The sequence below is a fragment of the Suillus plorans genome (assembly GCF_016647745.1).
Source record: "Suillus plorans strain S12 chromosome Unknown HD556scaffold_5, whole genome shotgun sequence".
Taxonomy (NCBI): domain Eukaryota; kingdom Fungi; phylum Basidiomycota; class Agaricomycetes; order Boletales; family Suillaceae; genus Suillus; species Suillus plorans.
The window spans coordinates 1,009,051-1,035,257 of NW_024537389.1; the positions used below are offsets into that span (position 1 = coordinate 1,009,051).

Sequence of the window (26,207 nt, forward strand, 5' to 3'; positions counted from 1 at the left end):
ATGTGGAACGGAACACTGGAATCATACTCCGACGGCAGGTGTTTTGCCTGTCGGATGATGGCCGTCAGCTGATATGTGAACCTTTCTAGCCAGAGTTGGCCAATGAGGACTTCAGTTGTTGTAACAAACATGTTTCCGTCAGCAGTGACTAAACAGCATCTTCCCACCCGGGGTACTTAATAATATTAGTCCTCGAAAAGCTCTGGACAAAGTTCCTGTTGAACAGAGACTCATGTTGGTGTCGAGCCTCTAAGACATGTCTTGGCACGTTTGTTCGGACTCGTTGCTGAACGTGTCAGACGGCCTTCCCACGTCCGCCCCGCGCTGAAAAATTTATATCAAAAACATGCTTAACAACGATGGTATCAGGCTGATGTCCAAGTAGCACACGAAATGAAACGTATGTTTTCCATATGGACTGGCTGTGATTCATCTATGATCTAAATAAATACCTGTGTACATAAAGTTTTTAGTCTAGGGAAGGGGTAATGCAGATCCCAACGATGCAGATGGCACAGAATCCAGATTCGTGGATGGTGCGATTGGTACGGGTGCATCTCCAGCACTCGCATTCAGTTGCGCAGCCATCAGCGTCCGGAACCTCGAGTCCTTCGAGTTCACCAGTTGCTTAAACGTCCCCGACTCTGTTATCCGGCCATCTGGGTGCACAACCTCCCCGTTAGTTAAATCTTGAATAAAAAATAAGCAGGATGCATCACCTTCAAGCACGACGATCCGCTCCGCGCGGGCAATAGTTGACAAGCGATGTGCAACGATCAGACATGTCGTGTGTCGTGCTCGCAGGATCTTATCAATAGCATCATTGACCTGAGAGGTCCTGTTAGAACAAGGTCACTGAAGTAGGGCGTAAAGGATCTTACCCTATGCTCCGACGCAGCATCAAGCGAGCTGGTCGCTTCATCGAGCGCCAAAATCTTGGGCTTCTTCAGCAGCGCACGGGCAATCGCCAGGCGCTGTCTTTGTCCACCACTCAAGCTCAGACGACCAACTGAACAAAACAATCGTCAAATAATTCACATCAAGCAGGAAGGTGGCACAAACTTTCGGTGTCGAACCCCTTCGGCATTCCAAAGATGAACTCGCAGTTTGCCTCGCGTGCAGCAGCTTCGATCTCCTCGCGTGTAGCATCCTTGTTTCCGAAGGCAATGTTTGATGCGATGGTCCCTGTGAAGAGGACGGGCTCCTGTGCGGCTGTTATCACAAAGGCGGATGTAAATGCAGAAGTGAGCACTTGCCTGGGGAACAATGCCGATTATGCTGCGCCATGAAGAAGGATTGAATTCACGAATATCTATCCGGCCACGTTAACGCTCCATAAGAGGTGAGATGGGCACTACCCACCTTGACCATCAAAGGTCACTTTCCCGCGCACAGGATCGTAGTACCGCAGAAGCAAAGATTGTACGGACGACTTGCCACCACCACTTCTCCCCCTGTATACTCCAGGGTCAGCGGTACCGATGATGACTGCTAGCCCGCACGACTTACACGATTGCCACACTCTCTCCGACGCCGATCTCGAGATTGAAATCATCGAGGATTTGCACGCCTTTCCGACTGGGGTATTCGAACCCGATGTTCTGGAATCTCACCGTGCCATAGCGCGAAGCGTCGACGTCAACCCCTCCATGGGGAGGAATTGCTGGCGTGCGGTCGAGTAGCTCAAATATGCGTGTACCCGCACCGATCCCACGCATAATGGACGACTATTATCGCTCAGTTTAATGGAGACCGTTAGAGTATCGAAAACCTACGAAAAATGAACTGTGCAGGGCAGTGTTGCAGTGGACATATCATAAGTGGAAGAGGACTCACGTCAACATTTGAAGACCTGAGCCAACATATACGGTATATAGCAAGAGACTTGTCAGGTCTCCGACAGTGATCGCACCCTGCGAAACCAGTGTTCCCCCTACACAAATGTATTTAGAGATTTTTACCAAGATGCAAGGAAGTTGTGCACGGGCCACATACCGTATCCAAGCAGCCCAAGGATAGTCACATTTCCGCTCCAACCAGTGCTTCCAAAGAAGATTCCTGATGCAATCGCCTCCTTCCGGGCTAGCGTAAGGATGCGTGTCACCCGGTCGTGAAACTTGCCCTCCTCTTGGTCGCGCGCATTGAATGCTTGAATTGTCCGTAGAGCCGACAGCGACTCTTGTGCAACCTGGAGTATCATGGAAGAAATGTGTGAAAAAAGGGGGAAAGGAGCTAATGCTGACCTTGGTCATGTCACCCATCGCTTCTTGCGTCTGGTTCGAAAGCTTTTTGAGGTAGCGACCATAGAATACCTGCAAGCGCTCAGATTCCGCTACAATAAAATGAAGTTCGACTCACAGCACCGAGAGATACTGGTGGAACAATTCCCAACATCATCACAGTTAGGGTGGGGGACAAGTAGAACATGGCACCGACTGAAGAGGATATGCCCATTCATGAGCAACAGCAGCACGTCTGTATATACGACACTTACGGCCAACAGACGACATCACGATGGCTCGCAGTCCATCTGAAAGATTCTGTGTGACGCTGCGTGCAACAATTTGAATGGATCTTTCTCGGATACGGCACTGCGAAACCCTACCTCTCCCCGACAATGCTTGAATCGGCAGTCAGTCTGCTCAAGACATCACCCTCTCCCTTCTCCACGAATTCGACTTCTTGTCTCAGTGCTGCAGCATACGCCCGTTCCCTCAACCGCGCAACAATTCGCTGGCCCGACATTCGCATGAGGAATGATCTCGCTGCATTGCACGTTGCTCCCGTCGTAAACAAAATCAGAAGAGCCGCCGAGGCTTGCCCAATTGACAAACCGAATGGTATTTCCTGCGCACGTGATGAGCCAACCACGTCATTCCCTCACTGTCAACATACTCACAGGGTTTGCAGAAGAGAAAAAATCTATCAATTTTCCGATCGTGAACGGAACGCTCATAGCGACTGAAGAGGACACCAGCAGCAGGCCCACCGCAAGTAGTAAAGGCTTTTTCTCCTGCTTAGCCAGTGCGACGATTTTCCGGAACGAGGTGCTGCTTCCAGGTGCAGGCTGCAAAGCAGGTGGCAGGAACCTCTTAAATCCAGAGATCTTCTTGACAGGCGTCTCAGTTGCATAGAAACGCGAGGTCTGAATAGAAAAGGGATGTGTCCTTCTCCTGAAGAGTATGTGTTGAGTCCGTGACGAAAACGCTAAGGGCCGGACATTATTATGGCAAGACGCCAGCACCCTGCCAGTGATACTTGGGACTCGAACTCGGAAATTGGACACGTAGATGCCCTGTAGCATATTCTATCACAAGTTAAGCATCAAAGCCGTGTTTCAACGCTCCACCGTTTTCTGTCCAGCCGAAGAGTGTGATTTAAATCCAAGTCTTGGGCAGTGTGACCTGAAATGACTAGTGTTTGTGCATTGTTTGGTGTGACACTTCCCGATGATACTTACTAGGTCTTCAGGAAAACCATACAAGCAGGAATCCATCAGACGCTCGACACGGCCTCTGGTTCGCTAAACTGCAGTCCCACGAAGGATATAACCAAGCGTCCTCGAGACACTGCGTGATGTAACGGGAACTTTTGACCTCTGTCGAATGACTGGAGTGCGGTTGTTAATTTGAAAGAATCATCGAGTAGATGTGAAGGATGCCATTGGCAGACATACGAGATTTAAGTGAGTTACTATAATATAGATCGATCCAGCTCAGTATATTTTAGATGACTCTGTTTAGTTGTAGCCTGTCTTTGAGAGGCGAGTAGTCTGATATGCTGGACACCTGGGGTAGGTTCCAAGAGTCCGTTGTAATTCAGAATGATAAAGTGTTAGATGACGATGCGTTACTACGTGCATTGTGCAAGCAGACGGCAAATAATTCAATTCATGATTCATCCTGATTTTTTCTGCCGATATCATATAAATTCATTTCAGGTCTATTTCTGCGGCTGGCAGCGGCTCCATCCGGTTGAATATGCAACAGACGACCCGGTGGCTGAGTCCTGACATGATTCAGATGAGTTTACGCTGTCGTCACAGCACGGCTCGCATGAATTCACTTGACAGGGCAAAACAGACACACGTTACAGTGGCCTTGCTCACCATCCCCCTTTGGTCATTAGATGTGACGTTGTTTCTTCCTGCCTGACCGCGTATTAGTCATCCATTCCTTCTGTAAGTCATCTGTTCTACTTCTGGATGTGACTATTGAAGGTGTTACTAGTACCGGCGGTGAATGGCTACTCCGATATACTGTACAGAGTCGTGGCGACGGTCACTATGTAGTGAGCATGGTGTGCACCGTGCGCACGACCGCTTCGGCATCTATGATATCGCGCTCAGGAGTTCGGGGATCTACATCCGCTGTGGCATCATCGTCAGTGATCGTGGAAACTTGCATCGATGGGCACCTGGGCCGCGTGTCGAGCCCTAATTTTCATACCCTCAGGCACAACCTGCAGATAGCACTTGGGCTTGTATGCCATGTTCTCCAGCGCCTACTTCCTGAGCTCGAGGCTACACCTGGGTGACCCGATTTCGACCACTATCAATGATTTGGACTTTCAACCCCATCATACTAATACTTTTGCGCCACTGGCGTCAACTATGTGGCATAGCCGACACTAATGACGGAACAAGTACTTGGTGTTTTAATATACTAGTATTACAAGGTAAAGTGGATCACAAATGCCAGTCTTACCCGCTGAGCCTCATAAATCAGGCCTTATTGGTTCAATGTTTAAGAATATGACGAGGCTTCAACTGAGCTCTTTCAAACCTTATGGCTATTTGTTTGATGGGCCAGGCCATGGCTAGTGACTCGCCTACTTCCAAGGTGATGAGCCCATCTCCAAACCGCTGAACAAAGTATTTCCTTTCTTGGCACGGCTATAAATTCGCACAGATTTGCGCGCGCGATCCTTGCCACCGACCACCATCTGCCACGGATTACATCCTGCAGGGTTTCACTGGAACTGGATGCTGATGATGCATTGATGGGTCATTCAGAAGCTGATGCACTTTCTTGCTGTAATTTCCGCGCGTCATAAATCACCCAAAATTTCTATTTGTCTCATCGCATACCCTCGTATACCCCCGAGTGACCACATGGCTCCATAGCGAAACCAAGCTGCGATGACCGGTGCATGGCATGGATTTTATGCATCTTCAAATTTCTAAATCAAATTTTGATGTCGCGCAGGACAACGCCGGAGGAGTTATAAGAGTTTATCGCTACAATCGCAATCTCCGTCAGCCTCTCGAGTTCGCTAGCCATGTTGTCCATCTTCGCTGTGCCTCTTCTTGCTCTGTCTGCTGTAAGCGCGAGCACGCCCACTGCCCACTCCACTTCCCCTGTCATAGGAACTTGGTATGCTGGCTGGCATGCTACCAACGGGTTTCCGCTGTCTTCAATCAACTGGGGAAAGTACAATACAGTGTACTACTCGTTTGCGTAAGTTTCCTGTTGTTAGCTTATTACGTTGGCGGGATGATCAACGTGATGGTGTCTCTTAGGATCCCCACTTCAAGCGTTGACAGTCTGAGCCTGGATGGCTCTAATGGCGATCTACTTCCTCAGTTCGTTTCTGAAGCCCATAAAAATGTGAGACAAGGAGAGTTTATCGCTTTTAAAATTGATGTCTAAAACACGTGCAGGGTGTTGCAGCTCATGTTGGTGTTGGAGGCTGGACTGGGAGTCGTTGGTTCTCTTCTAGCATTGCCACATCTAGCAACAGGACAGCATTTGTCAAGACCGTGACAGATTTTGCTGATAAGTACAAACTTGATGGCATCCAGTTCGAGTAGGTTGATACTTGTAACTCCAAACCCATGCGCTGACCTCAGCTGTCCCTGATTTCCGACAGCTGGGAGTATCCCGGCAAGCAGGGTGTTGGTTGCAATACCATCAGTGTGGATGACACGACCAATTTCCTCAAATTCCTCCAAGAGCTTCGCCAAAACGCAGTGGGGGCAAAGCTGACACTCTCAGCCGCGGTATCCCTCACACCTTTCACAGACGCTAGCGGACATCCTTCTGCTGACGTCTCCGGTTTTGCGAAGGTCTTCGATTACATCACTTTGATGAACTATGACGTTTGGGGCTCTTGGTCTGAGCATGTGGGGCCAAACGCACCATTAAACGACACCTGCGCATCGCCCGCAAGACAACAGGGCTCGGCCGTTTCTGCAGTTAAGGCTTGGACTGCCGCAGGCATACCGGTCAACAAGATTGTACTTGGAGTTGCTTCCTACGGCCACTCATTCAGCGTATCTCCCTCTGCCGCCTTCAAGTCTGGCACGAAGGATGCAGCTCCATACCCCGTTTTTGACGCCTCGAAGCAGCCCTTGGGTGATGTGTGGGATGACATTGGTGGTGCCGATGTTTGTGGCGTGAGCCATGGCCCAGGGGGCACTTTCAGATTCTGGGGCCTTGTGGACGGCGGCTTCCTTAACAAGGAAGGCAAGCCTGCTGATGGCATTTACTACAGATATGACACATGCAGTGATACTGTAAGACTTTCATCCTTGATCACATATTGTAGCAGTAGCGCTGACTTTACTGCTTTACAGCCGTATCTATACAATGAGACCTCACAAGTCATGATCTCCTATGACAATCCCGAGTCATTCGCTGCCAAGGGCAAGTTCATTAAGGAGGTTGGACTGCGCGGTTTCACAATGTGGGAGACTGGTGGTGATTACAAAAATATGCTCCTAGACTCTATCAGCGAAGCTATGGGGCATTAATACGCTGCTGATACCATCCTTATACAGTCTTCCAGTCGCTACAAAAATGGACTACAGTTGCTCTCCAACCGTAAATGCGTTAACATTCCCTACATACTAATAGTATTTTTCATTCTGTCCGATGCTGCGCAAGAGACTGTGCTGTGATTGCAGTTCAAAACACTTCAAATGGAGGCATCCTGAAGGGAGCTCGGCATCCCTAGATGTGAAGTTTCAGCTTCAATACCAGTCAAAACATCTATAGCTAGTTGGGAAACTTGCGAAAATAGTGACAAGATCCTCGGAGAAATTTTAGTCACTTTGTTGTAGATTGTACAGAATCCAGCCAATTCATGAACGATGCCTCGATTCCACAATATTAATATCCTAGATTCTACATTTAGACAATATAGTCCAAACTTGTGGTATTAAACAAAGCGTTTTGTTGGTCCAGGCTTCAAACTTTGTCTCACGGTTCAGTCAGTTTGTCGATTTCACACGATTAATATTCTACTTTACACGATCTCTGTAGATTTTCCACTTGCATGATCATGACTTGCTGGGATATTTCAATCCCTAGCTAGTGAAATCTGCGCAGGCTGAGATCTAGTGGGTAAGATGAAAGAATTTTAGAATTGCTACATACTGTAACGTGTACTCGATATCATAGGCACCGCGAAATGGAAATTTGAAGTGTGCACGTTGTTCGTTCTTTACAAGTGATTGCATTGCTGCGTCTTCCGAAGTGTATATTGAACTGCCCTTGCGTGCACGACTGTCGTATTAGCTTCACTTGTTTTGGCGTTTGTCGCAAGAGATTGTAAGTACGATTACATTACATGCTACCTGCTTACAGTACGATCGCAACTCCCACTGCTAGTGACGCTCGAATTTCATCCACATCGGGTCTGAGTCTGGACGTCTGTACCACGTCAGGTTATACACCTAAACACCCTTGGATTACCGTACCGCGCTAAAATCTCGTTTTCACGGGCAGTACTCAGTATGTATGCTTACTATCATACAGCGATGCACACTCACGTCAATCAATAAGCACATACATCCATGCTCTCCGACTCTGACACAGAAGATATCCAAACCCTCACTATCAATGAGCACTATGCAAAAGCCTTCGAATACAGAAAGGAGCGGGAGGAGCTCACGAAATGTACGTCCGAATCACACTCCCGTCTCACGTAAACTAAAACACCACCTTCAGTAAAAGAAAAATACGGGTCAGACTTTGAAGAGGGCTCGGACGAGGAGACAGACTCCGAGGATGCAGAATCTGAAGATGAGGATGGGGAGGAACTCACGCCCGCAGTGGATGCAGCCATTCTGAGGACGCTAGCAAGGATCAAGAAAAAGGATCCGGCTATCTACAATGCGGAGCACACCATATTTGAAGGTGCAACCCCATCTATTATGAACCACACGCTAGTTCTGACACTTGTTAGAGGAGCAGGAGCGCACCGCCGTTCGTGCTCCTCAGGTGCAAGAGCGAAAACCCAAGGATAAAGTAAGTATTCGAATCGCGAGTACGACCTTAACTGAGTACTTCTCATTCATAGTCGAAACCTCTTACTTTCCGACAAGCAGCTCTTGCATCCGCTCTCGAAGCCAACACCTCTCGTTCCCCCACTCCAGAACCACAGATACCTACGCACACCGAGGAGCAGCGTCAGCTACGTGATGAAACCCGTGCCGCATTCCATACTGCTGTTGATGAAAGCGACGACGACGGTTTGCTTATCCCGCGAGAGAAAACAAAGGACGAGCTTGAGCATGAAGAAGAGAAATATCGAGAATACCTCAAGCATGCGGTTGGCGAGGATCTGGAAGGTCTCATAGAGGTCGAGAATTCGGGGACAGGTGCAGAGGCTGAGGGCAGTGAAGAAGGCGCGAGTAAAAAAAAGAATAGCAAGAGGAAGAAAAAAGGTAACGAGGCGAAGGGCATGTCCAAACAAGAGGTTGATCAGGAGTTCCTCGTGAAGTGAGTCATTTTTCTTTATGAATACAGTCACTCTTAAATCTCCTCAGCTATATCCTTAATCGTGGATGGATCGACAAATCAAAAAAACGACTACCTACATACAAGGATATCGCGGACGTAAAACAGGAAGAGCCCACCATGGAAGATGACGACGAATTCGAGGAGATCGCCGACGTTTTCGAGACTTCATACAACTTCCGTTTCGAAGAACCGTGAGTACCGCTGCACTCTCCACTTCATTCTGCTTTACGTCCCTCGCCTACTAGGGATGCAGCTACTATCAAGTCCTTCCCACGAAATATCGTTTCTACAGTGCGCCGAGTTGACACGACTCGCAAAGAGGGCCGTGAGCGAAAGAAGCAGCGCCAGGAACAAGAGCTCGAGAAAAAGCATGAGGAGGTGAAAAGGTTGAAAGCCCTTAAAATGAAGGAAATCCGCCGAAAACTCGAGTGTATCGGGCGTGAAGGCGGCGTCAATATCGGTTCCGATGCTGAAGGTTCGTTATTCTTGTTACCTCTAATTACTTTGACACTAAAACCATGCAGCCTTCAAGGAGTTCGACTTCGATGCGGACTGGGACCCCGAAGCACATGACACGCAAATGGCGGGGCTCTACCACGATGTCAACGACTCTGATGTTGACGTTGATCAAGAAAAGCCCGTCTGGGACGATGAGGTCGATATCGATGATATCATACCACCTTCTCACCCCGCCGAATCCTCTTCGTCTTCAAACAAGAAGAAGAAAAAGAAGAAGAAAAAGAAAAATGACGAGGTCGACGACGAAGGAGTGGATATCGACGCCATGGATGCAGACGTCGTGCGCGAGTACGACGAAGAGGAATGGGATGGCACTGAGGAGATGAGGAAGCGCAAGCTTGATGAATACATGGACGAAGTCTACGGGCTTGAATTCAACGACATGGTGGGCTTCATTGTATCATCTCTCTAGAAATCTGCATTCACGAGTGTTGTCACAGGTCGCAGGAATGCCTACGCGTTTCAAATATACTACGGCTGCACCGCAGACATTCGCGCTCACCCCTTCCGAGATCCTCATGGCCACAGATAAGGAACTTAATCAATACGTGAGCGTGAAGCGCTATGCACCGTACCGCGCAGAGAAGTGGGATCATAACCGTGGAGAGCGCCTCGCGGAGTTCAGGGAGAAATTGAAGGAACGGGCAGGGACTACTAGAACGAGCCACAGGAGCGAGGATCCGACGCCGAAAAAACGGCTGGGTAAGAAGGAGCGACAGAAAATGAAAGCGGCTTCAGGCGCAGGCATCTAGTAGTCTATGGAATATATTTCAAGTGAAGATTTTCACTAGTCAGCACTATAGTCCCGACTGCCGAGTCCTTCTGAATCTGACTAACCATCTCTGGATCTATTCCAATAAATGGTTCAAAGTTCATTAATCAACCAAACATCTCATGTAATGAGCTACAAATGACACAGGTATGACTCGTGAACCAATCAATCCCAAAACATTAAGTACAGTGGCAACTGTAACCAACCGCCGGTCGACAAACTTGAGCTGTAGAGGAAGGAAGTCCGATTTGTGGATGGCGTTATACGCAGAAAAGTCGCCGACCATGCTATCTCCACTTCATCACGTTCAACATTTTAGTAAGTGCGCTTCCAGTCTTGCGAGGTTCCGGAAGAGGGAGTTCCCTCACAAATATGTTGGTACCCACGGGAGACGTTTCTCCGTGTCTCGCCCACTTTCGAACCAGGTCCACCAAGCGCTTTTCGGCCCATCGCATCACCATGCTTTCTTTTTGCCAGACACCATCCGTCCAGATAGCAAGAGGGCCGCCAATCCTCGCACGAACGGATGCATCGCTCGCAGATGAAGCGAAGCCAGAGCGCATTCTGTTTGCCATAATCACATCCGTAAATATACGGTCCCCGACTACAACCAGTTCGTCGTCGGGGATCGGAACGCGAAGAGACGAAAAGTAGGTGCGTATAGAAGCAATGCAGGAATAACCAGGCTTAAGAGTGTTGTGTCGGAGAACCGGGACAGAGAGGTGAAATGACACCGATTCTGCCTGTGCATGTTCAACTTCTGACCATGTTTGACAAATGCTGGCCATACCTGGATTCCTCCGGCGTCGAATTTGGTGCCAGCGGAATTGCTGACGATGATTATATTTTCTTCTCCGAATGCCTCACGACATTCTCTCCAGGCGTCCTGTAAAATAGCTTTTCAACATCTGACTGAAATTTATGATCCTTTAAACTCACCTCGAGCTGTGGCACAAGGGTGTCTTTATACGGGATCGTCTGCTGTGTGTTCAGAAAAATAGAGACGCCAGAAATCTCGTAACTAACCAAGCAATTGTCTTTATCAAAGACTGCTCCTCTATAGCCCGCATTTCGAAGTGCCAAAAAATCAATTTGACGAATATCTGTCTGTGGTTTAGCGTTAGTTGTAGCTATGAATGCAGAAGACTAGGGTGACCTTTTACTATTACATGGGGAATAACAAGTCGGGAATTTTTGAGTAGGTGGAATGGAGTAAGAATGCCTGGGATGTTCAATGGCATCGATAGAAAAGGTGAAAAGACAGTCTGGCTTACCCTGAATGCATGAAAGCTATGCAACATTTGACACCCGGCAAACGCCGTGGACTGCTCAACTTGTTTCTACTTAGCAGCATTAAACCTATCTGTCAAGTTCAGCAGCGTATTCGGAAACATGGACGACGACTTTGATTTTGACCGCGCAGCCTCTGCCTTTCCTGATATCGACCTGGACGGGCAGGGTGACGTGCACTTGCCATCAGCCCCCGTGGCGAGCAGTGGCTTCTCATTTGATGATTTCGAGAGTCCACTGGGACAGACCGAAGTGAAGGTCACAGGCGATGATGAGATTGAGAAGTTCGAGGATCAGTTTCCAGAGCTGAACATTGGGCAGGTAAGTAGTACTCATGGGTAATTGTATTGTATTAAGGTGTCTCTTTGCTCCGTAGCCTGTATCTTCTCCCCCACATGCCCTTCCAACTTTTGGTGCTCCTCCTCCATTTGCTCCTCGTCCACAGCCATCAGCATTTTCGTCTACGCCCATCCTCAACCAGCAACTTGATGAGGATGAGCCTGAAGTTATCAGGTACATCATCAGATTGCTACATGAATTCCATCCCTGACAGTTGTCTACCAAAGAAAATGGCGCGAGAACCAGCTAGAAGAAATCCAGGCTCGCGATGAAGCCAGTAAGGCTAAACGTCAACAAACTATTGGGAAGGCCGAACATGCTATTGACCAATTCTACGAGGAATATGCAGCAAAGAAGGAGCGGACTATTCGTGAAAACAAGTTAGTTAAACCTTGTCCAACCAGACGAGTTCCACTGATGGGTTTTTCAAAGGGACGAAGAAAGTGATTTCTTGGAGTCACTATCCTCATCTCTTACCAAAGGGACGACTTGGGAGCGTATTTGCGAGACCGTAGAGCTGCAAAATTCCCAGAGCAAAACAATCGCAAGGGCTGGTCCTGGCACCACTGACCTTTCGCGGTTCAAAGAAGTGCTGTTGCGTTTGAAGCGTGAGGGAACTGCTGCTCCCGGTGCAGCTGGTTATTAGACATTACGTGTTTTACATGTATATACCTCTTGTGTTAATTTTCAGGACTTTTCTTTCCTTTGAGACTGAACGCACAGACGAAATAGTAAGCAGTAAAGGCTGTGTAATATCCTTAAAGCCTGGATGAAATGTGAGAATACAGGTGTGCCTCAACCCAGGTAATACACTCCTCGGTGAGTTTCTCCTTCACGCCATCTGGTTCATTGTGAAGTTCGTGATAGCCACCCTGGTGAAACATAAACCTGCAATTCGCAGCAATGACGTCGCAACTGCTTACTTGGTAAATGGATATTTTCTTATCTTTTGCGGGTACCCGTTGATGAAACAGCTCAGAAGCTTTGGTAGAAGTTACCTGCGACATGTCAGAGCTTCTTAGGACAATGTATTCTACAGGACACGAACCTTATCATCCGAACCATGTATGAAGAGGACCTGACGACATTCGTGAATGGTACAGAAAGGGAGCTCGACTGAAATAACTTACAGGGAGGTCTGTAGGCCACCGAGCGTAATCAGTGTGCAAGAGATGCTCGCCCTAAGAACTAGAGGTGAAATGCCAAACAGAAAGACATTATAATTAATTACCCCGTCTAACATGTCGCTTACTCCGCGAAGCGACCCAACTTGCTTAACCAAAGGATCTTTCGCATATTCCTCGCCGACAGTCTTGTCATGCGACAAATTCTACGACAGTACATTTAGCTATCCATATCAGCAAGGAGAAAAAGTTGTGAGTACCTGACCCTTGACGTCAGATGGAATAATGAGCCAGGGAGCTAGCAGGCTAGCCTTGCCACCTATCCATCTTGCTGCTTTAGCAGCTGGCTTCGCTTGAAGGATGAGGGGGCTAGTAGAAATCACGCCCGCCAGGCCTGTTACTATTTCCCTTGCAGGGGGACTACTTGCCCTGGTGCAAAATGCAAGTACCAATGCTCCACCCTAGAGTGTACGTGTCATTTTGTTCGATGTTCAAGATATTTGACTGATACCATTGAATGGCCATATAGAAACACGGGAATGGAACCAAACTCGCTCTTGGCATGGTTTATAGCCCACTCGATGTCCTGAAATTGTTCCTTCCAGCTCGTCTTCGCATACGAACTATCCTTGCTCTTCTTCTCCGTGTCTAAGGCCGTCCTTCCAAAGCCGCGCTGGTCATAGGCGAAGATAGCTATGTTGCGCGCGGACCAAGTAGGAAATACGTGCTCATACCGAGCAATGTGCTCAATGAAACCGTGCACGAAAATTACAACAGCTTTTGCGGCGGAAGCTGGCCGGTACGTGCGAGTATAGAATTGTGTGTGCTGTGGACCAGCTAGCCATGATTCCAAGAAAGCTGACATGATCTGCAAGAAGAATGATGCGACTCCTTGAAGACCCGAATTAAGACATTAGGTAATGCTTGGGAACCCAACTTGAACGTTGAACCGTGACAGCTGGCGTCTACTACATAGTGGCGGGACAACTACCTCGGCGCCTCAATATTCAATGCTTGCATGTCTCGTCACGCACTTGCTATGAGCAAGCATCTCTTCATCTTACATTCAGAATTCCAGATAATGGTCAAAAATCGGACATTCTAAAGTCTGCTGACCTTCGCTCCCCCTTTGCCAAGATTAATATGTATTGACCTCACAAGGACTCTCACATTGCATTACTCAAGATTCCCATCGCCATGTGTCGCTACTCAGATACCGAGGAGTTGAATATTATTAGTACGTTCTGGCCACGATCAGGCAGACTCAAATTTCGCTAAGTCGAACGCAGGGGCAGAACGTTGTACCCACATTCATATGTCATCCACCTCCGACATATGGATGTGGATTCACGAATCACACGATCAATGACCAGTGCAGACTGGAGTGTAGCGTATGCGCAATTTTCCCAATCATGACACTGCTTGGGGTCTATGCGACCGCAAATATTGCTGCAACCTGTCACACGTCAAGCGAAGGGACGCATCGAATAGATTCTTCCTTGCGCGCCGGTCGGGCCGCAGATATCATTATGCAAATGATATTTAATGAAAGCCACGTCCTTCCAAGTTACATTCAACACAATGCGTATCCTGTTCTTGACAGCATTAATAGTAGGTAGGCTCTTCTCGGCACGGGGAGCCGCCCCAAACACAGGCGACGTATCATGTATCGTCACAGCGAGTAGCGGAGACGATGGACCGGCATTTGTGGATGCTGTTCAACGTTGTGATTTAGTAACAATTCCTCGTGAAACTACTCTTTCGATAGCAACGAGGATGAATATGACCGGCTTGAAGGACAGGAACATTGTATGTTACTGTATTCTATCATGTTGTACTGACAATCTCACCTAGTGGGTTGCAGAATCTGTTGGGAACCATAAAATTCACAAGCAACATTTCATATTGGGTCAACGTATGTGTTGGGAATCACAATGCGCCATCTGTTAACCCCTCGCCTTAGAACGGTTTTCCATTTGAGTTCCAGGATCAAATCGCCTTTTGGATCGTAGGTGGGAAGAACATCCTTATCAATGGTGGCGGGACAATAGATGGTTCAGGTCAGGTATGCTAATTAACACAAGGGTCTATGTCCTGCTAATCTCACAACCTGCAGGTCTGGTACGACGCGTTGTGAGCAGGACTGACAGTAGTCTGGGTGTAACGTTTGGTTGACTCTGCACTCAGTGCCACTAACAGCACTCTCTTGCGTCCGATCCTGCTCACGATTTACCAAGCTACTGATGTTGCCATCAAAAATATTACGATGATCAACAGCCCTGAGTGGTTTAACTTTGTGAGCGTTTTGGAGTTTACTCAATCATTGACTTGACCAGCTTACCCTCCACGGCAGGTCAATGAAGGGAAAAATGTTGTCTACGACGGCATTAATATTAGTGCCCTCTCCACATCAAACAACCTTGCGAAGAATACTGATGGCTGGGATATATATCGCAGTGATAGCGTTTCCATCATGAATTCGAACATCAACAATGGCGATGATTGTGTTTCATTAAAACCAAGTACTATCTATTCTCGTCCGGGCTTCATGGTTCGCTCATGCAGTCCTTGTCTCAGATTCAACGAATGTCATTGCATCAGATTTATACTGTAACGGTTCCCAGTCCGTAGAAGCTTTCTTTTGGCGTGGTACGCACCTGCTCACATCCTGTTGACAGTGGTATTTCCGTGGGATCCCTCGGGCAGTATGCTGGGGTATATGACATTGTCCAAAACTTCACTTCGACGTGCGTTTGAACACGGACTTCGATAATAGCCAGGAGCACTGATTACGAACTCTCAGCAATGTCCAAATGTATAACGCTCAAAATGGCGCGCGCATTAAAGCCTTTGCTGGTCCGGGGGTCGGCAGTGGCATTGTGAAGAACATTAGTTTTGGCTTCTTCACCGAGGGCAATGTCGACAACCCCTTAATCGTTGATCAGGTTTGTGCTCATCTTCTCGCAATCTGCAAGAGACTAATCAATTGTTGTGCAGTGTTACATGACTAACGCAACAGAATGTACTGCATACCCTTCCAATGTATACATTCAGGACGTCACGTTTTCTAAGTAAGCGAAAGTGATTATGTCCTTTGGTTGAAACTTACACAACTGTGACCCAAGTTTCAAGGGCACTTCGTCTGGAAAAATGAATTCCGTAGTTGCTTCGCTAGCATGCTCTCCGGACGCCCGCTGTAACAACATCAGTGTCGACGATATTTCCCTCGAGTGCGTTTTGTTTTTTTGCTCCTTCAGGTCAATAAAATAATCAATCTGCAAAGACCACCTTCAAAAGATGGTAGTGCAACCTACTCTTGCCAGAACGTGAATATCACTGGAAATGCTGCTTACCTATTCGGTAACTGTACAACTACCTAAATGCAACCGAGCACTCAGCACACACATAGTCAGCAAATATTGTAGTTGTAGGCTTGTGTGTAACAAACTCGTAGTAGCACATGCAGTCTTCTCGAACTTGAAAATTTGATTGTTTGAGCCCAGGCCCTACATCGAACTAAGTGCCCCTTCAAAGCTTCATGAATCAATCATCATAAAAAACACAACAACCGTACATCCCATGTGACAGCCAGTAACAGCCAGTACAAGGTGCACAAATTGCTACCATCCCCACAAACACATGACAGACATGTGTCGAGTTTGTCAGTCTCCATATAAGTCCGTGCATGCAGCGAGGTTTTATACATACTATTACCGGCCTTGTTATATTTGTATCACTCGGTAGATCCTTGTTTAGGTGATGAAATTCGATACATGCCACTACAATTGTTGTGACAATTGTGCTTCCTGGCAGTCCCTTGTGCGGGTAATGAACTTATACACATACTCCTACTAGTCTTGTCACCATATTGTGCGATAATTGTAGGCTCTGTTTGATCACGATAATGGCCACATCAAATTGCACTGTAGTAGCTACAGTACACTGGGCTATAGGCAATGAGCACGGAAGTAAAGTAGTAAGTAGAGATACGAATATGCGAAGGGAAAGTACTGAATATGAAAGTGACGATGCAAAGGTAGTCATGTGTATGATGTGAGCCAGCAGAGACAAGGGAAAAAGTGAAAGTGAAAGGCACACAATAACCCATGACAGCGCTAGACAGTATGAGAGCACACGAGAGGGATCAAGAACGTGCGAGAGCATGCAGGGATGGTGCGAGATGGTGCAAAAGGGTGGAGGAAGGTTTCAGAGGATGCGGGGGGATGCCGAAGGCTACCAAAGTTAGAAGACAAAAAGAAAAGATAGAACTTACATGTGTACGAGCTTTGGTTAGCTTAGGGAGTGAACAAAACAAGAAATTACCGTAGAGTTGAGTGCGGGAGATGCTAGCTAGCAGGTAAATGTGGGAATAAACTCACTCGAATGACGCAAAAGGGTGCAAGAGATGCAGTGAGGGACGACAAAATGTAAGAGGTGGCAGCGGCAGGGCGTAAGCTGTCACAGTAGGGCGTGGTAAGCAGCGCAATGCAAGGAAGAGTCTCTGAGTAGTACTACTATTGATATTAAGAGAAAAACATAAAAGGACTTACGAGGGCGACGACAGCTGGTGAGGGAACATTATTAGCTAGAACATAACACTCGCGGCGGGAAAGAGGTAACGGTGTGGCCCACCGTGTGGGTGGCACTTATGTGAGATAAGTCTTAGAGACGGACGGATCTCGAAGTCGGAACTTCAAGCTCAAGCTTCGAGTTCGGGGTCCTATGAGGTAAATGACTTAGCAAAAATTATAACGTACGTGTCAAGTTGCTGTCGGCCGAATTCGTGGTCAAACTGCGGCACATCTTGGATCGGTACATGATGCATGCATATAGATGAGACCAATCACCATGTGTATATAAGACCTATAGCTAGTATATATACATGTGCATGACATATACATGCAATCTTGATGATGCATACTTCTGCACTTCTGTCAATCACTGTACAAGCTTCGCACATTTCGTGTACAAGCTTTACATTTCGCCCATATCTGCTATGGCTTGCATACATGCTACGATCTCATGCATACCTCCACACTTCTGTTAGTTACTTTACAAGCTTCGTACCCTTCCGGTACAAGTTTTACATCTTACACGTGTCTGTTACTACTTGCATATGTGCTACAATCTCGTACAACCATCTACCAGGGTTTGTAAGCCATAAAAGGCAGTAACCAGCCATACACGCGAACTGTTCTTTTGTTGATGAATAACTTTGTTTACATAACTTCTTTATTCAACTCGTCTGGGATCGTCGACAGTTCTGCACCGATGTCTCTCTTCCCCAGAGTAAAACACATTAAAGCTTTGGTCCGCTGCAACCGATCTACTTTCACTGCACATCGCTCAAGGTGGTTTTCCCTGTTCCCTGGCCGTGTTCAAGGAACCCAAATACCAAAAGGACAACCGTTTTATGAACTCAAGAAGCCCAGCATCTTAATCAAGTTCACCTGGACACTGCTCATAGCTGATGCGGTCTGCACGTGAGTTTTTCTGTTTTTCTGTACGCGCTGGTTTAACTTCAATGGTGTGCAGACTAGCAATGTGTGAGCTTTCCTGGAACTATTTCACGCGTCTTGTGGAACCAACCGAGCCCGCAATACCCGATGACTCCAATACTATAGGCAATAAGCCACAGTACGAACTCCGCCCGACATACCAGCGTGCTGGTCTAGTTTTTATGCATCTCGCGTTTGGAGGCTGGGTGGCATTTATGGTTGGCATGAAAAGTGGAATGAATGTAAAGAGGATCTGGCTGACTCCCCCACGTCCACAAGGCGGTCTGACCACGTCAACCCGAAAAGCAATCGGGCATCCAAAGGTTGCGACTTTTGAAGGTTTTGGCAGTTTTGGTCTACGGGGCGATGCACTGGACGTGAAAAATTGCCGCTTATCCGCTGCAGAACCCGCAAACGAGCTGACATTGATTGTTACCACGCCGGGGAATAGAAAACAACAACTTTCGATCGCGACGAAAGGCGTTTATATTGACGGCAAGCCTGTTTCACGCGATGAAGTTTGCACTTCGCTCTCGCAAGTCTTTGGACATAGACCTGAGCCCGCGTCTTGGATAAGCGGTCCAATTCTAGACGCACAGGTATGCATGCCTCCGAGTCAAACGACAATCTTATGCTTATATCGTTCCAAATAGAAACCATGAAACTCGAGCAGGATGGAATCTTGCGAGCCTGCTGTTAGTCAGTTGCAGCTGGCAGCTTACCACCTATATTCTCTCGACCAGATTGAGGCGATACAGTTACTGTAACTTATTTGTGCACGTCATTATACGTGTCCGCTAAGAGGTGTGTACGCAAATAAGCAGACCACTTATGAATGCCATGCCGCGTTACTAGTCAAGCTCAAGATTCACGTTCACAGCAAGAGGGCTACCTTGGTCTGGGTGTATTGCCTAAATGTATGGACGATGCATTATCTGGGACCCATGGTCATGAACTCGTACATCGCACTTTTAAGTGAACGAGCGATATTACCTGCAGCCCAACGCAGGCACTTGTCCCATATTGAAGATGAAGTGACGGATCCCCTGATTCCCACTCGACCCACTCAAGCTGCCATGGTTGCTAGTTGTGTTACTGTCAACTCATGGCCATCGAGTCCTAGCCTACTGCGATGATGGGCAACGATTGCGCTAGCCTGACATTGATTACTAGTAAAAAGCACTTGCCAGCTTGCCCGCATAGTCATTCTATTTCCAGATTCGCATCAAATCCTGTCTGCTATAATATAAGCTGACTTTTCTGCGCATGCGTGGATTGGCGTAACTCAGATTAGCTGCTTGCGATCCTTCAGCGAATTCAATACAACCTGCATCGCGCATGCCGGTGACAGCACGGCATTTGCCGTGGTACACTTATTTCTCTGCCATCATGTCCGGTACTCAGTATATCCCCCACATACTATACTCGACAGCTTTGACCTCAATTTCTATGCACTTGCTGTGGCAGCGAAAAACAGCTGACGAAGACCGAGCAAGGTTCAAGGCTCAAACTTCCATTCTGCAAGAACTCGTCGAGCAACTTCGTTCGGGCAAGCCAATATCTGACGAAGAGATTACGAAGTCGCGTAACCTTGCCTGTATACACGGAGAGGGAAAACAGTCGCCCGACAAGGACAGAACTAACATTGGATGGACGGACGTATTATGGGGCCGAAAAACGCCTGCAGACCTTGGTGTTAGTGATGAATGGGAACGAAAAGATCTGGAACAAAGTGAGTCACTCCTGTCGTCACACACAACAGCCAACTGATTGGTCCACCAAGTACGGAAAGAAATCGAGGCAGAGAGTTGAATTTTTTGAGTCCCTTGCTCGGTGAGTATCGTCCAAACGTCTTCAACCTGTACACACAATATACACCGGACCAATATATCTACAGAGAGTACATGTGCGCCTACGCGAACTTCTCCCTTCGCCTACATGCAAGACAAAATCTCGTGCGATTACTTTTGACTGCGAGCGCATATTCTTATACCTGAATGGACGATCGTATTGTGAATTAACGAGAGAAGCCCAGTGTCAACAAAACGTCTTGCAGCGTACCCTAGAAGGGGGTTGTTTTTCCATTTGTGTGCTGACCATTCTGGGCAGACTCAGTAAACGAGAGTTTGAACGTAGGACAGCCACTCACCGCGCTGGAGGTGCCATTTGCGTTGGCATTCTTCTTCTTCCTCTCTCCCGGAGTGGGATTCCGTAAAGTCGGAACCGAGCCTCCCGTGGTATCATCTGTGGAACCTCCTTCAGCAGCAGTGTTGGGTGGCTTAGTCGTTGAGGTGTTGGGGAGTCCAAAAATCTCGCATATGAATCTTTTGACGTCTTCATCCCCGGCGCTCGCACTCGTTGGTGAACGGCATCCATCCTCTGCCGCCTTCTGCAACGATCTTTCCCTCACCATAGTGAGCCTGAGAATCGTTTCGATGTCAAGCTTTGCAGCCTCTGATAAAGAAGGGAGCGTGGGGCTCTTTGCTAATGTCGAGTATGATGGTATCAGCAGCTGGGCATCAATCTTGAAGTCAGAATAGATCTTGATCTTGTCGATAGGTTGTAGGTCGAGTTTCTCGAGCTGACGGACCACCAGCTTTCGCACTTTGCCAAAGCCCCACCGTGTTGCGAGCCTCAAGATCACGAGCCACCTCTCAAGCGGCTGGTTCTCGTATTCGAAGTCTCTAGAAGGCCACAGATTTCAGTAACAATGTCGGCGGGCATCAAGCGAGTGCACTACGACTCACTCGTCGTAGAACACCCACAGGAAGTGGGCAAAATCTTCGGGTTTGGCATCCAATGTATAAGGCTTGGTATTGCCATCGCTATCGGAAAATATCTCTCTAAAGGAACTTGGTTCGCGCTCGAAGAAATAACGATGTACTTTGAACAGTACGTTCTGTGCCTGAATGAAGAGAAAATTAGTTTATTCATCAGTGCTTCATACCCACTTGGAGGCCCTCTCACTAAAAATTGGGTGTCCCCAGTGGGAATGAAATACTGAGGATGTTTGACAATGGCGGAAAAACCAGTACTAGTGGGTGTGTCTGACATGTTGTAGGAAATCGATGATCGGGGGTAAACAGTGCTCGTATGCCCTTTTGATTCAATTGTCATTTTATATTTATCTACTTTGCGAGCGCTGGTGACGCTTCGAACATCAGTGTATCGATGGCATCCAGTATCAGACTTCAGATTGCTCGATGTAGTCCCATCCCGCAGTTCTAGCGACTGTCGACGTAATGATCCTTCGTTATTGCGTGGCCTCGCCTATAGGAATGATCAAGTATGGTACGTACAATAAAATTAAACAAGGGGATGCTTGTACGGGTCTCTGTCGCCGGAGAAGCCCTGATGTTAGATCACCCGTTGTAGCCCGAAGTTTACTAATGAAAGGGCGAACCGCGCCCACGAGGCCCCTCGAGGCAACAAGTTGACGAGACATATTTACGAAATAAGTGTGGCCGCATCAAAAGATCCCCCATCACTGCGTGTTGTCCAAAAATTCCGACGGCTTAGAGATGGCTGAGAATCTGGGGGTACCTAAGGTTTCAGCCACGTCGAAGCCATCAAATATCAGCCAACTTCTACGATGTCGGAAATTTTGACACTTTAAATTACCACTGGTGTCAACAATGGCTCGAACTTAGAGCCACTCTCACCTGCGTACTATCTACGTTTTAGCTATATCCACCTGGACTCAGTTGTACATGGCCTGCAGCTAACGTGTATATATAAGCACGAATAGTCGGCGGCTCGGTGAGTCAAATGCATAAGTCATCTAGGACAACTGGTTAAGTCCCGTTATGGAAGTTTTATTATCCGCACTGACCGCACGCGTCTGTTTACCACGCGCTAGCGCTCCAACAACGACCATCCGCCCGACGAGGCCAGTGTGCAGATGAGTTATACAGGTTGTTGCGCGCTATCTTGCATGCCTACCAGCCAACGAACTGTAAGCACGATACTTTCTACTTGTATAGCATGATTATTAGTCTGATTTTGCCGGCCTTGACACACCAGCGGCGTCTGGGAGTCCCATGCTCGCTATGCGAGCCATTAAGTCTTTTCAGACCGAAAGAACAACCAGAAACCACCTCAAGAAGCATGGCTATGCTCACAGGCAGCATCTTAACAGCTGTGAACCCCTGCAGTTGGATGTATGCGGTTATATGTGAATAAGGCTGTGCCGCACAGTAAGTGTTCAGATCAAGGTGCACGGAGTTTAACTTAACTTACCTTGTCCTTGACGCTCGACAACAGTGATGACTGCTATATCATATTTAAGCCCATACCTGTTCTCACTTATCACGGTTAGCTTACTGAGACTCTAACTACAGAACTCGAGCTCTTCAATCCACACTCAGTCTCAACTACTTGTCACCCCGACCCTTCGTCAGTAATTTGACCTTCCAGTTGTAAGTGTCCGTGATCTTGCTTTGCACAAAAATTTCATCCAACGTTTCGCAGCAACGACCTCGGCAAGGAGGTCACGATCATGCTCGCCTGGAGTCCCAACCTGGACGGCCTCTTTCTGATAGTCTGGAAGTAAGTGCGTCTACTTCTGTTAGGGACTATTCAAAACCTTGCAATTGTTTCAGGGTCAGCAAATTCGGGAAGTCGGGTGGGTGTTCCTATTCTCTTGCTGCCAAGTTGCCGACTTACATATGAGCCCTCTTTCCAGGTCCATACTGGGCTACCGAAACCTACACGGCCCAGTAAGTAATGACAAGATCAATAGTCTTGAAAGTCACTTATATATTGTATAGGCTTGCCGCTTGCTTGCTCCAGAGCCCAGGTCGAGAGTGGGAAAGTCATCAGTGCTGCGACCTCCGTCAATATCAATGTGAGCAACTCTCATTTACTCTGAAATTGCTAGCACCAACGCAAGCCATAATGCAGAACAGCGTGAAAACAACCTTGACAGAAGCCAACAACCTCTATCATTTCTCTGTAAGTCTGGCTTCCGTTGATTTTTATCTTGACCACCAATGAATACCTCGTATAGCCCCCGCCTCGCCAGTGCGTGCATACGTCTAGTATATAGTCAGGCTGCCAGAGGTGTAGCGAGCAGGTGGCATCAGCATTGTATTTCCTATATATAGCTACCATGTATTCGCAATTTAAATGGAATATTAATGCATATTCACAATATTCACAATATCTGAAATCATTAATCTGTACACCATATGTGGTTTATTATATATATATGTATGGTGTCGTTTTGGACCCATGGTAGCAGCTGGCTCGAACTTGATGGCCAAACGATGTCTTCGAGGTGATTGAAATCCGGAAAATCAACCGTCTGGAAGCCGGTTCCTACCATAGGTCCAGAAACGGCTAAAACTTGACCCTGGGGTCACATTCCAGCCAGGTATCTACCGTCGGAAATTTTTGACAACACGCAGTGCATCAAGGACCGATCATTCAATGATATCGGCGCATACAATTGTCTCGCTTGCGCTCGTGGATCACTCGTCGAACAAGAAGTTTTTGATGCAAACAGAATAGCATTAACTCAAGGAATGGCGGACAATCGAAACGACAGAACTTGACAGTGAGTTTTTTTGAAATGGAAACGGAGAAAATTGCCAAGCGCCAACATTCTGCTCTCCAACTTAACCTTATTTCTTAGGACGTGCACCTCCCCCGGACCCACGCCCACCGCCACGCTTTGCTCCGCGACCGCCTTAGATGAAATTGGTTTGTGAGATGTACATCAAATTGATGTTACCACCATGCTCACCTCGCCCGCCGCCACGTATACTTTCGCTATCGGACAGCACACTAGAGAGGTCAATGTCCTTGGTTTGAGTTTCATCCTTTTCAACATCATTTTCGTGGTCGTTAGTCTCATTCTCATGGGGATTCTTAACATCAATGGGTGTTGATACAACAGGCTCAGCGACAGGGATGACAACGGTGGTGGGACTATGAGAACCAGCCTTTTCCTCCTTTGTTCCCTCCTGCAATACCAAGAATGAGCCGTAGTCAGAACAATATAAGTACAGGACTCGCCACTGATGAAGGCTCACCCATTCCGTATGGTTTGTAGGAGCCAGCCTGAGATGGATCGGTAGAGTGGGACGGAGCGGAAGAAGAGCTCGTAGTAGGCTCAGGCGCTTTGACCTTCTCCGGCGGCGCGGGCTTGCTCTCAGGGCCTGAGGCAGCTGGCTTCGGACCATTATTTGACGGCGAAGGAACGTGCGTAGTTGTCGAAGAAGCCGAAGGAGTGGATGCCTGTTCCTTAGCAGTGTGGTACGTGTGTGTGGTGTCGACGGAGGAACGAACAGCCGGGTCAGGGTTGGATGAACCATTGGTACGAACTGAAAAGCCACCATTGGCTTTGGTTGTCGTCGACCCATTGACCTTCGTGCTGCCTGTGAAGGTCGAGCCGTTGGTGTAGGCAGATGAATTACTGGTCTGCGGAATCGGCGATATTGGTCGCGGCGTTATTCCAAAGACCTCCCTGACCATCGATTCCATGTCACTGTCTTCGAAATCGTCAAATGTAGGTGAACGGACTCCATTCTCAGCGGCGCGCTGGCGAGCCCGCTCACGAGCGTCTGCGACACGGAGAACGGTCTCCATCCCAAGCTGCATGCCCTCAGCAAATGTCAAAGGTTTATCCCTCTTACAGACCGCGATGTATGCTGGGATGAGGAAGAGCTTGTTTATACTATACTCGTGATAGGTTGCAATCTTGTCGACGGGCTCTATCTGAATTTTCTCGAGTTCACGTACAGTGAGCTCCTTGACATCGTTGAAACTCCACCGGTTGGCGAGGTGTAGAATACTCAGCCACGTCTCGAGAGGCGCCTCATAGAGCGAATATTTTCTATCCACAACCGTCAGTATGTCTGGTTCGAGCAAATTGGATTAAGTAGGCATACGGGTTGTAGAAGACCCAGAGGAAACGTGCAAAGTCTTCGCTCTTGACATCCTCCAAGGTATAGGCGTTGTTGTCTGATGAGCCGCGTTCCTCGCCTTCGGCTGACTGGAACTTCTGGCGGAAAAACAGCGATTCACGTTCGAAGAAGTAACTGTGTATCCGATAGAGATGATTCTCGACCTGCGAAGTTGTATCCGTCAATCCGAGGCGTTGAGTATCATAACGACCGTAGACACTCACCAGTACGGTCATATCACCACCGCGTATATAATAGTCCTTGTGATGGATGACGCGAGCTAATCCGTGCTCTGATGGGTTGCCCATGATTGACTTTACCTGAGAGATGAGAGAGGGAGGAGGAAGGTGAAAAGGTTTGGGTTCAAGAGGAAATTTTTCAAGGAAGTCAAGATATACGTTTCTTGAATCCAGCTCGAGGGTTAATGATCTGATCGGTTACACGTGTTCTGCGCGTGTCCTCCATTGTTCCCTCGTCCTTTTATTCCTATCCAATTACTTGGCCTGAAGATTGATTGCGTAAATATCATCGTGGTCTATTGTCGGGGTTGTCCAAACACTATCGGTGTTTTGGGATCGCTTGCACTATCGTACCACGATGTCGACCAAACACCGCTGAGTTACGTGCAATCTCGGGAAGCAGCGCGTTACAGGTGAGTTGGATGACATCCAGGGACGTGGACCCGACTTTTTGAACTGAAATTTTCAAAAGAGTCACGGTATGCTCCGCGGGAAGTTCCACACTACCAAATCAACACAGGATTCGTGATACACGCAACTCGCGGATCAATATTCGATCAATACTCAGCGCTCATTTTCGGGGTTCCTGCCTGTTAGACAGCTGAAGTTGCCTCAAGGCAGACTGATGACTCGGATGGCATCACAAGCATGACACAGGAACTGCATTCCTGGGGTTTTTAATACGTGAAATGTGGGCATACGCAGTTCATGCGACCCACCTTTAGGCAACACGAGGTTAATGCATAATGGATAAACGTACGTCAAGGATCA

General features: G+C 47.7%; 11 protein-coding genes across 11 annotated transcripts; 6 read left to right on the forward strand and 5 right to left on the reverse strand.

Annotated features, from left to right (window-relative positions):
* Positions 1-302: 302 nt before the first annotated feature.
* HD556DRAFT_722478 (P-loop containing nucleoside triphosphate hydrolase protein) lies at positions 303-3,419 on the reverse strand. Its single transcript, XM_041311421.1, has 15 exons — positions 2,900-3,419; positions 2,606-2,847; positions 2,495-2,550; positions 2,359-2,435; positions 2,244-2,312; positions 1,996-2,188; positions 1,837-1,933; positions 1,776-1,785; positions 1,510-1,727; positions 1,363-1,454; positions 1,257-1,312; positions 1,063-1,204; positions 882-1,009; positions 720-828; positions 303-659 (listed from the first exon to the last, which is right to left on the reverse strand). The coding sequence occupies exons 1-15, from the start codon at positions 3,302-3,304 to the stop codon at positions 475-477; spliced, it is 2,079 nt and encodes a 692-aa protein (XP_041165843.1). The 5' UTR covers positions 3,305-3,419; the 3' UTR covers positions 303-474.
* A 1,861-nt stretch (positions 3,420-5,280) lies between these two features.
* On the forward strand, positions 5,281-6,754 carry HD556DRAFT_1227591 (glycoside hydrolase family 18 protein; the record flags this gene model as incomplete). The annotated part of the gene is made up of 5 exons (XM_041297171.1): positions 5,281-5,459; positions 5,522-5,609; positions 5,663-5,808; positions 5,872-6,517; positions 6,578-6,754. 5 exons carry the CDS (start codon positions 5,281-5,283, stop codon positions 6,752-6,754), a joined length of 1,236 nt encoding a protein of 411 aa, XP_041165844.1.
* Positions 6,755-7,798: 1,044 nt separating this feature from the next.
* HD556DRAFT_1438005 (KRI1-like family C-terminal-domain-containing protein) lies at positions 7,799-10,018 on the forward strand (the record flags this gene model as incomplete). The annotated part of the gene is made up of 8 exons (XM_041305786.1): positions 7,799-7,901; positions 7,953-8,141; positions 8,191-8,252; positions 8,305-8,726; positions 8,774-8,938; positions 8,993-9,222; positions 9,272-9,651; positions 9,707-10,018. The coding sequence occupies 8 exons, from the start codon at positions 7,799-7,801 to the stop codon at positions 10,016-10,018; spliced, it is 1,863 nt and encodes a 620-aa protein (XP_041165845.1).
* Positions 9,829-11,302, reverse strand: HD556DRAFT_1263307 (HAD phosphatase). The gene is made up of 5 exons (XM_041299078.1): positions 11,195-11,302; positions 11,065-11,141; positions 10,978-11,016; positions 10,829-10,924; positions 9,829-10,781 (listed from the first exon to the last, which is right to left on the reverse strand). Exons 1-5 carry the CDS (start codon positions 11,277-11,279, stop codon positions 10,326-10,328), a joined length of 753 nt encoding a protein of 250 aa, XP_041165846.1. The 5' UTR covers positions 11,280-11,302; the 3' UTR covers positions 9,829-10,325.
* Positions 11,303-11,364: 62 nt separating this feature from the next.
* On the forward strand, positions 11,365-12,381 carry HD556DRAFT_1333331 (clathrin light chain). Its single transcript, XM_041301838.1, has 4 exons — positions 11,365-11,649; positions 11,705-11,841; positions 11,895-12,047; positions 12,100-12,381. The coding sequence occupies exons 1-4, from the start codon at positions 11,431-11,433 to the stop codon at positions 12,311-12,313; spliced, it is 723 nt and encodes a 240-aa protein (XP_041165847.1). The 5' UTR covers positions 11,365-11,430; the 3' UTR covers positions 12,314-12,381.
* HD556DRAFT_1333338 (alpha beta-hydrolase) lies at positions 12,382-13,722 on the reverse strand. The gene is made up of 7 exons (XM_041301839.1): positions 13,303-13,722; positions 13,052-13,252; positions 12,899-12,997; positions 12,798-12,848; positions 12,716-12,745; positions 12,591-12,665; positions 12,382-12,539 (listed from the first exon to the last, which is right to left on the reverse strand). The coding sequence occupies exons 1-7, from the start codon at positions 13,654-13,656 to the stop codon at positions 12,426-12,428; spliced, it is 924 nt and encodes a 307-aa protein (XP_041165848.1). The 5' UTR covers positions 13,657-13,722; the 3' UTR covers positions 12,382-12,425.
* A 734-nt stretch (positions 13,723-14,456) lies between these two features.
* On the forward strand, positions 14,457-16,171 carry HD556DRAFT_1206701 (glycoside hydrolase family 28 protein; the record flags this gene model as incomplete). The annotated part of the gene is made up of 12 exons (XM_041296488.1): positions 14,457-14,600; positions 14,656-14,706; positions 14,755-14,856; positions 14,908-14,924; positions 14,979-15,087; positions 15,145-15,313; positions 15,369-15,414; positions 15,470-15,538; positions 15,595-15,736; positions 15,789-15,862; positions 15,917-16,021; positions 16,075-16,171. Coding segments are annotated over 12 exons (1,125 nt in total), but the record flags the coding sequence as incomplete, so codon positions are not given.
* Positions 16,172-18,062: 1,891 nt separating this feature from the next.
* Positions 18,063-18,951, forward strand: HD556DRAFT_1438010 (uncharacterized protein; the record flags this gene model as incomplete). Its single annotated transcript, XM_041305787.1, has 3 exons — positions 18,063-18,274; positions 18,327-18,888; positions 18,943-18,951. The coding sequence occupies 3 exons, from the start codon at positions 18,063-18,065 to the stop codon at positions 18,949-18,951; spliced, it is 783 nt and encodes a 260-aa protein (XP_041165850.1).
* Positions 18,952-19,678: 727 nt separating this feature from the next.
* HD556DRAFT_1429654 (uncharacterized protein) lies at positions 19,679-20,101 on the forward strand (the record flags this gene model as incomplete). The annotated part of the gene is made up of 2 exons (XM_041304830.1): positions 19,679-20,021; positions 20,073-20,101. 2 exons carry the CDS (start codon positions 19,679-19,681, stop codon positions 20,099-20,101), a joined length of 372 nt encoding a protein of 123 aa, XP_041165851.1.
* A 250-nt stretch (positions 20,102-20,351) lies between these two features.
* HD556DRAFT_1438012 (uncharacterized protein) lies at positions 20,352-21,343 on the reverse strand (the record flags this gene model as incomplete). Its single annotated transcript, XM_041305788.1, has 4 exons — positions 20,352-20,390; positions 20,439-20,973; positions 21,037-21,194; positions 21,257-21,343. 4 exons carry the CDS (start codon positions 21,341-21,343, stop codon positions 20,352-20,354), a joined length of 819 nt encoding a protein of 272 aa, XP_041165852.1.
* A 2,481-nt stretch (positions 21,344-23,824) lies between these two features.
* On the reverse strand, positions 23,825-25,904 carry HD556DRAFT_1333390 (uncharacterized protein). Its single transcript, XM_041301840.1, has 3 exons — positions 25,422-25,904; positions 25,183-25,361; positions 23,825-25,127 (listed from the first exon to the last, which is right to left on the reverse strand). The coding sequence occupies exons 1-3, from the start codon at positions 25,503-25,505 to the stop codon at positions 24,281-24,283; spliced, it is 1,110 nt and encodes a 369-aa protein (XP_041165853.1). The 5' UTR covers positions 25,506-25,904; the 3' UTR covers positions 23,825-24,280.
* Between the last annotated feature and the right edge of the window lie 303 nt (positions 25,905-26,207).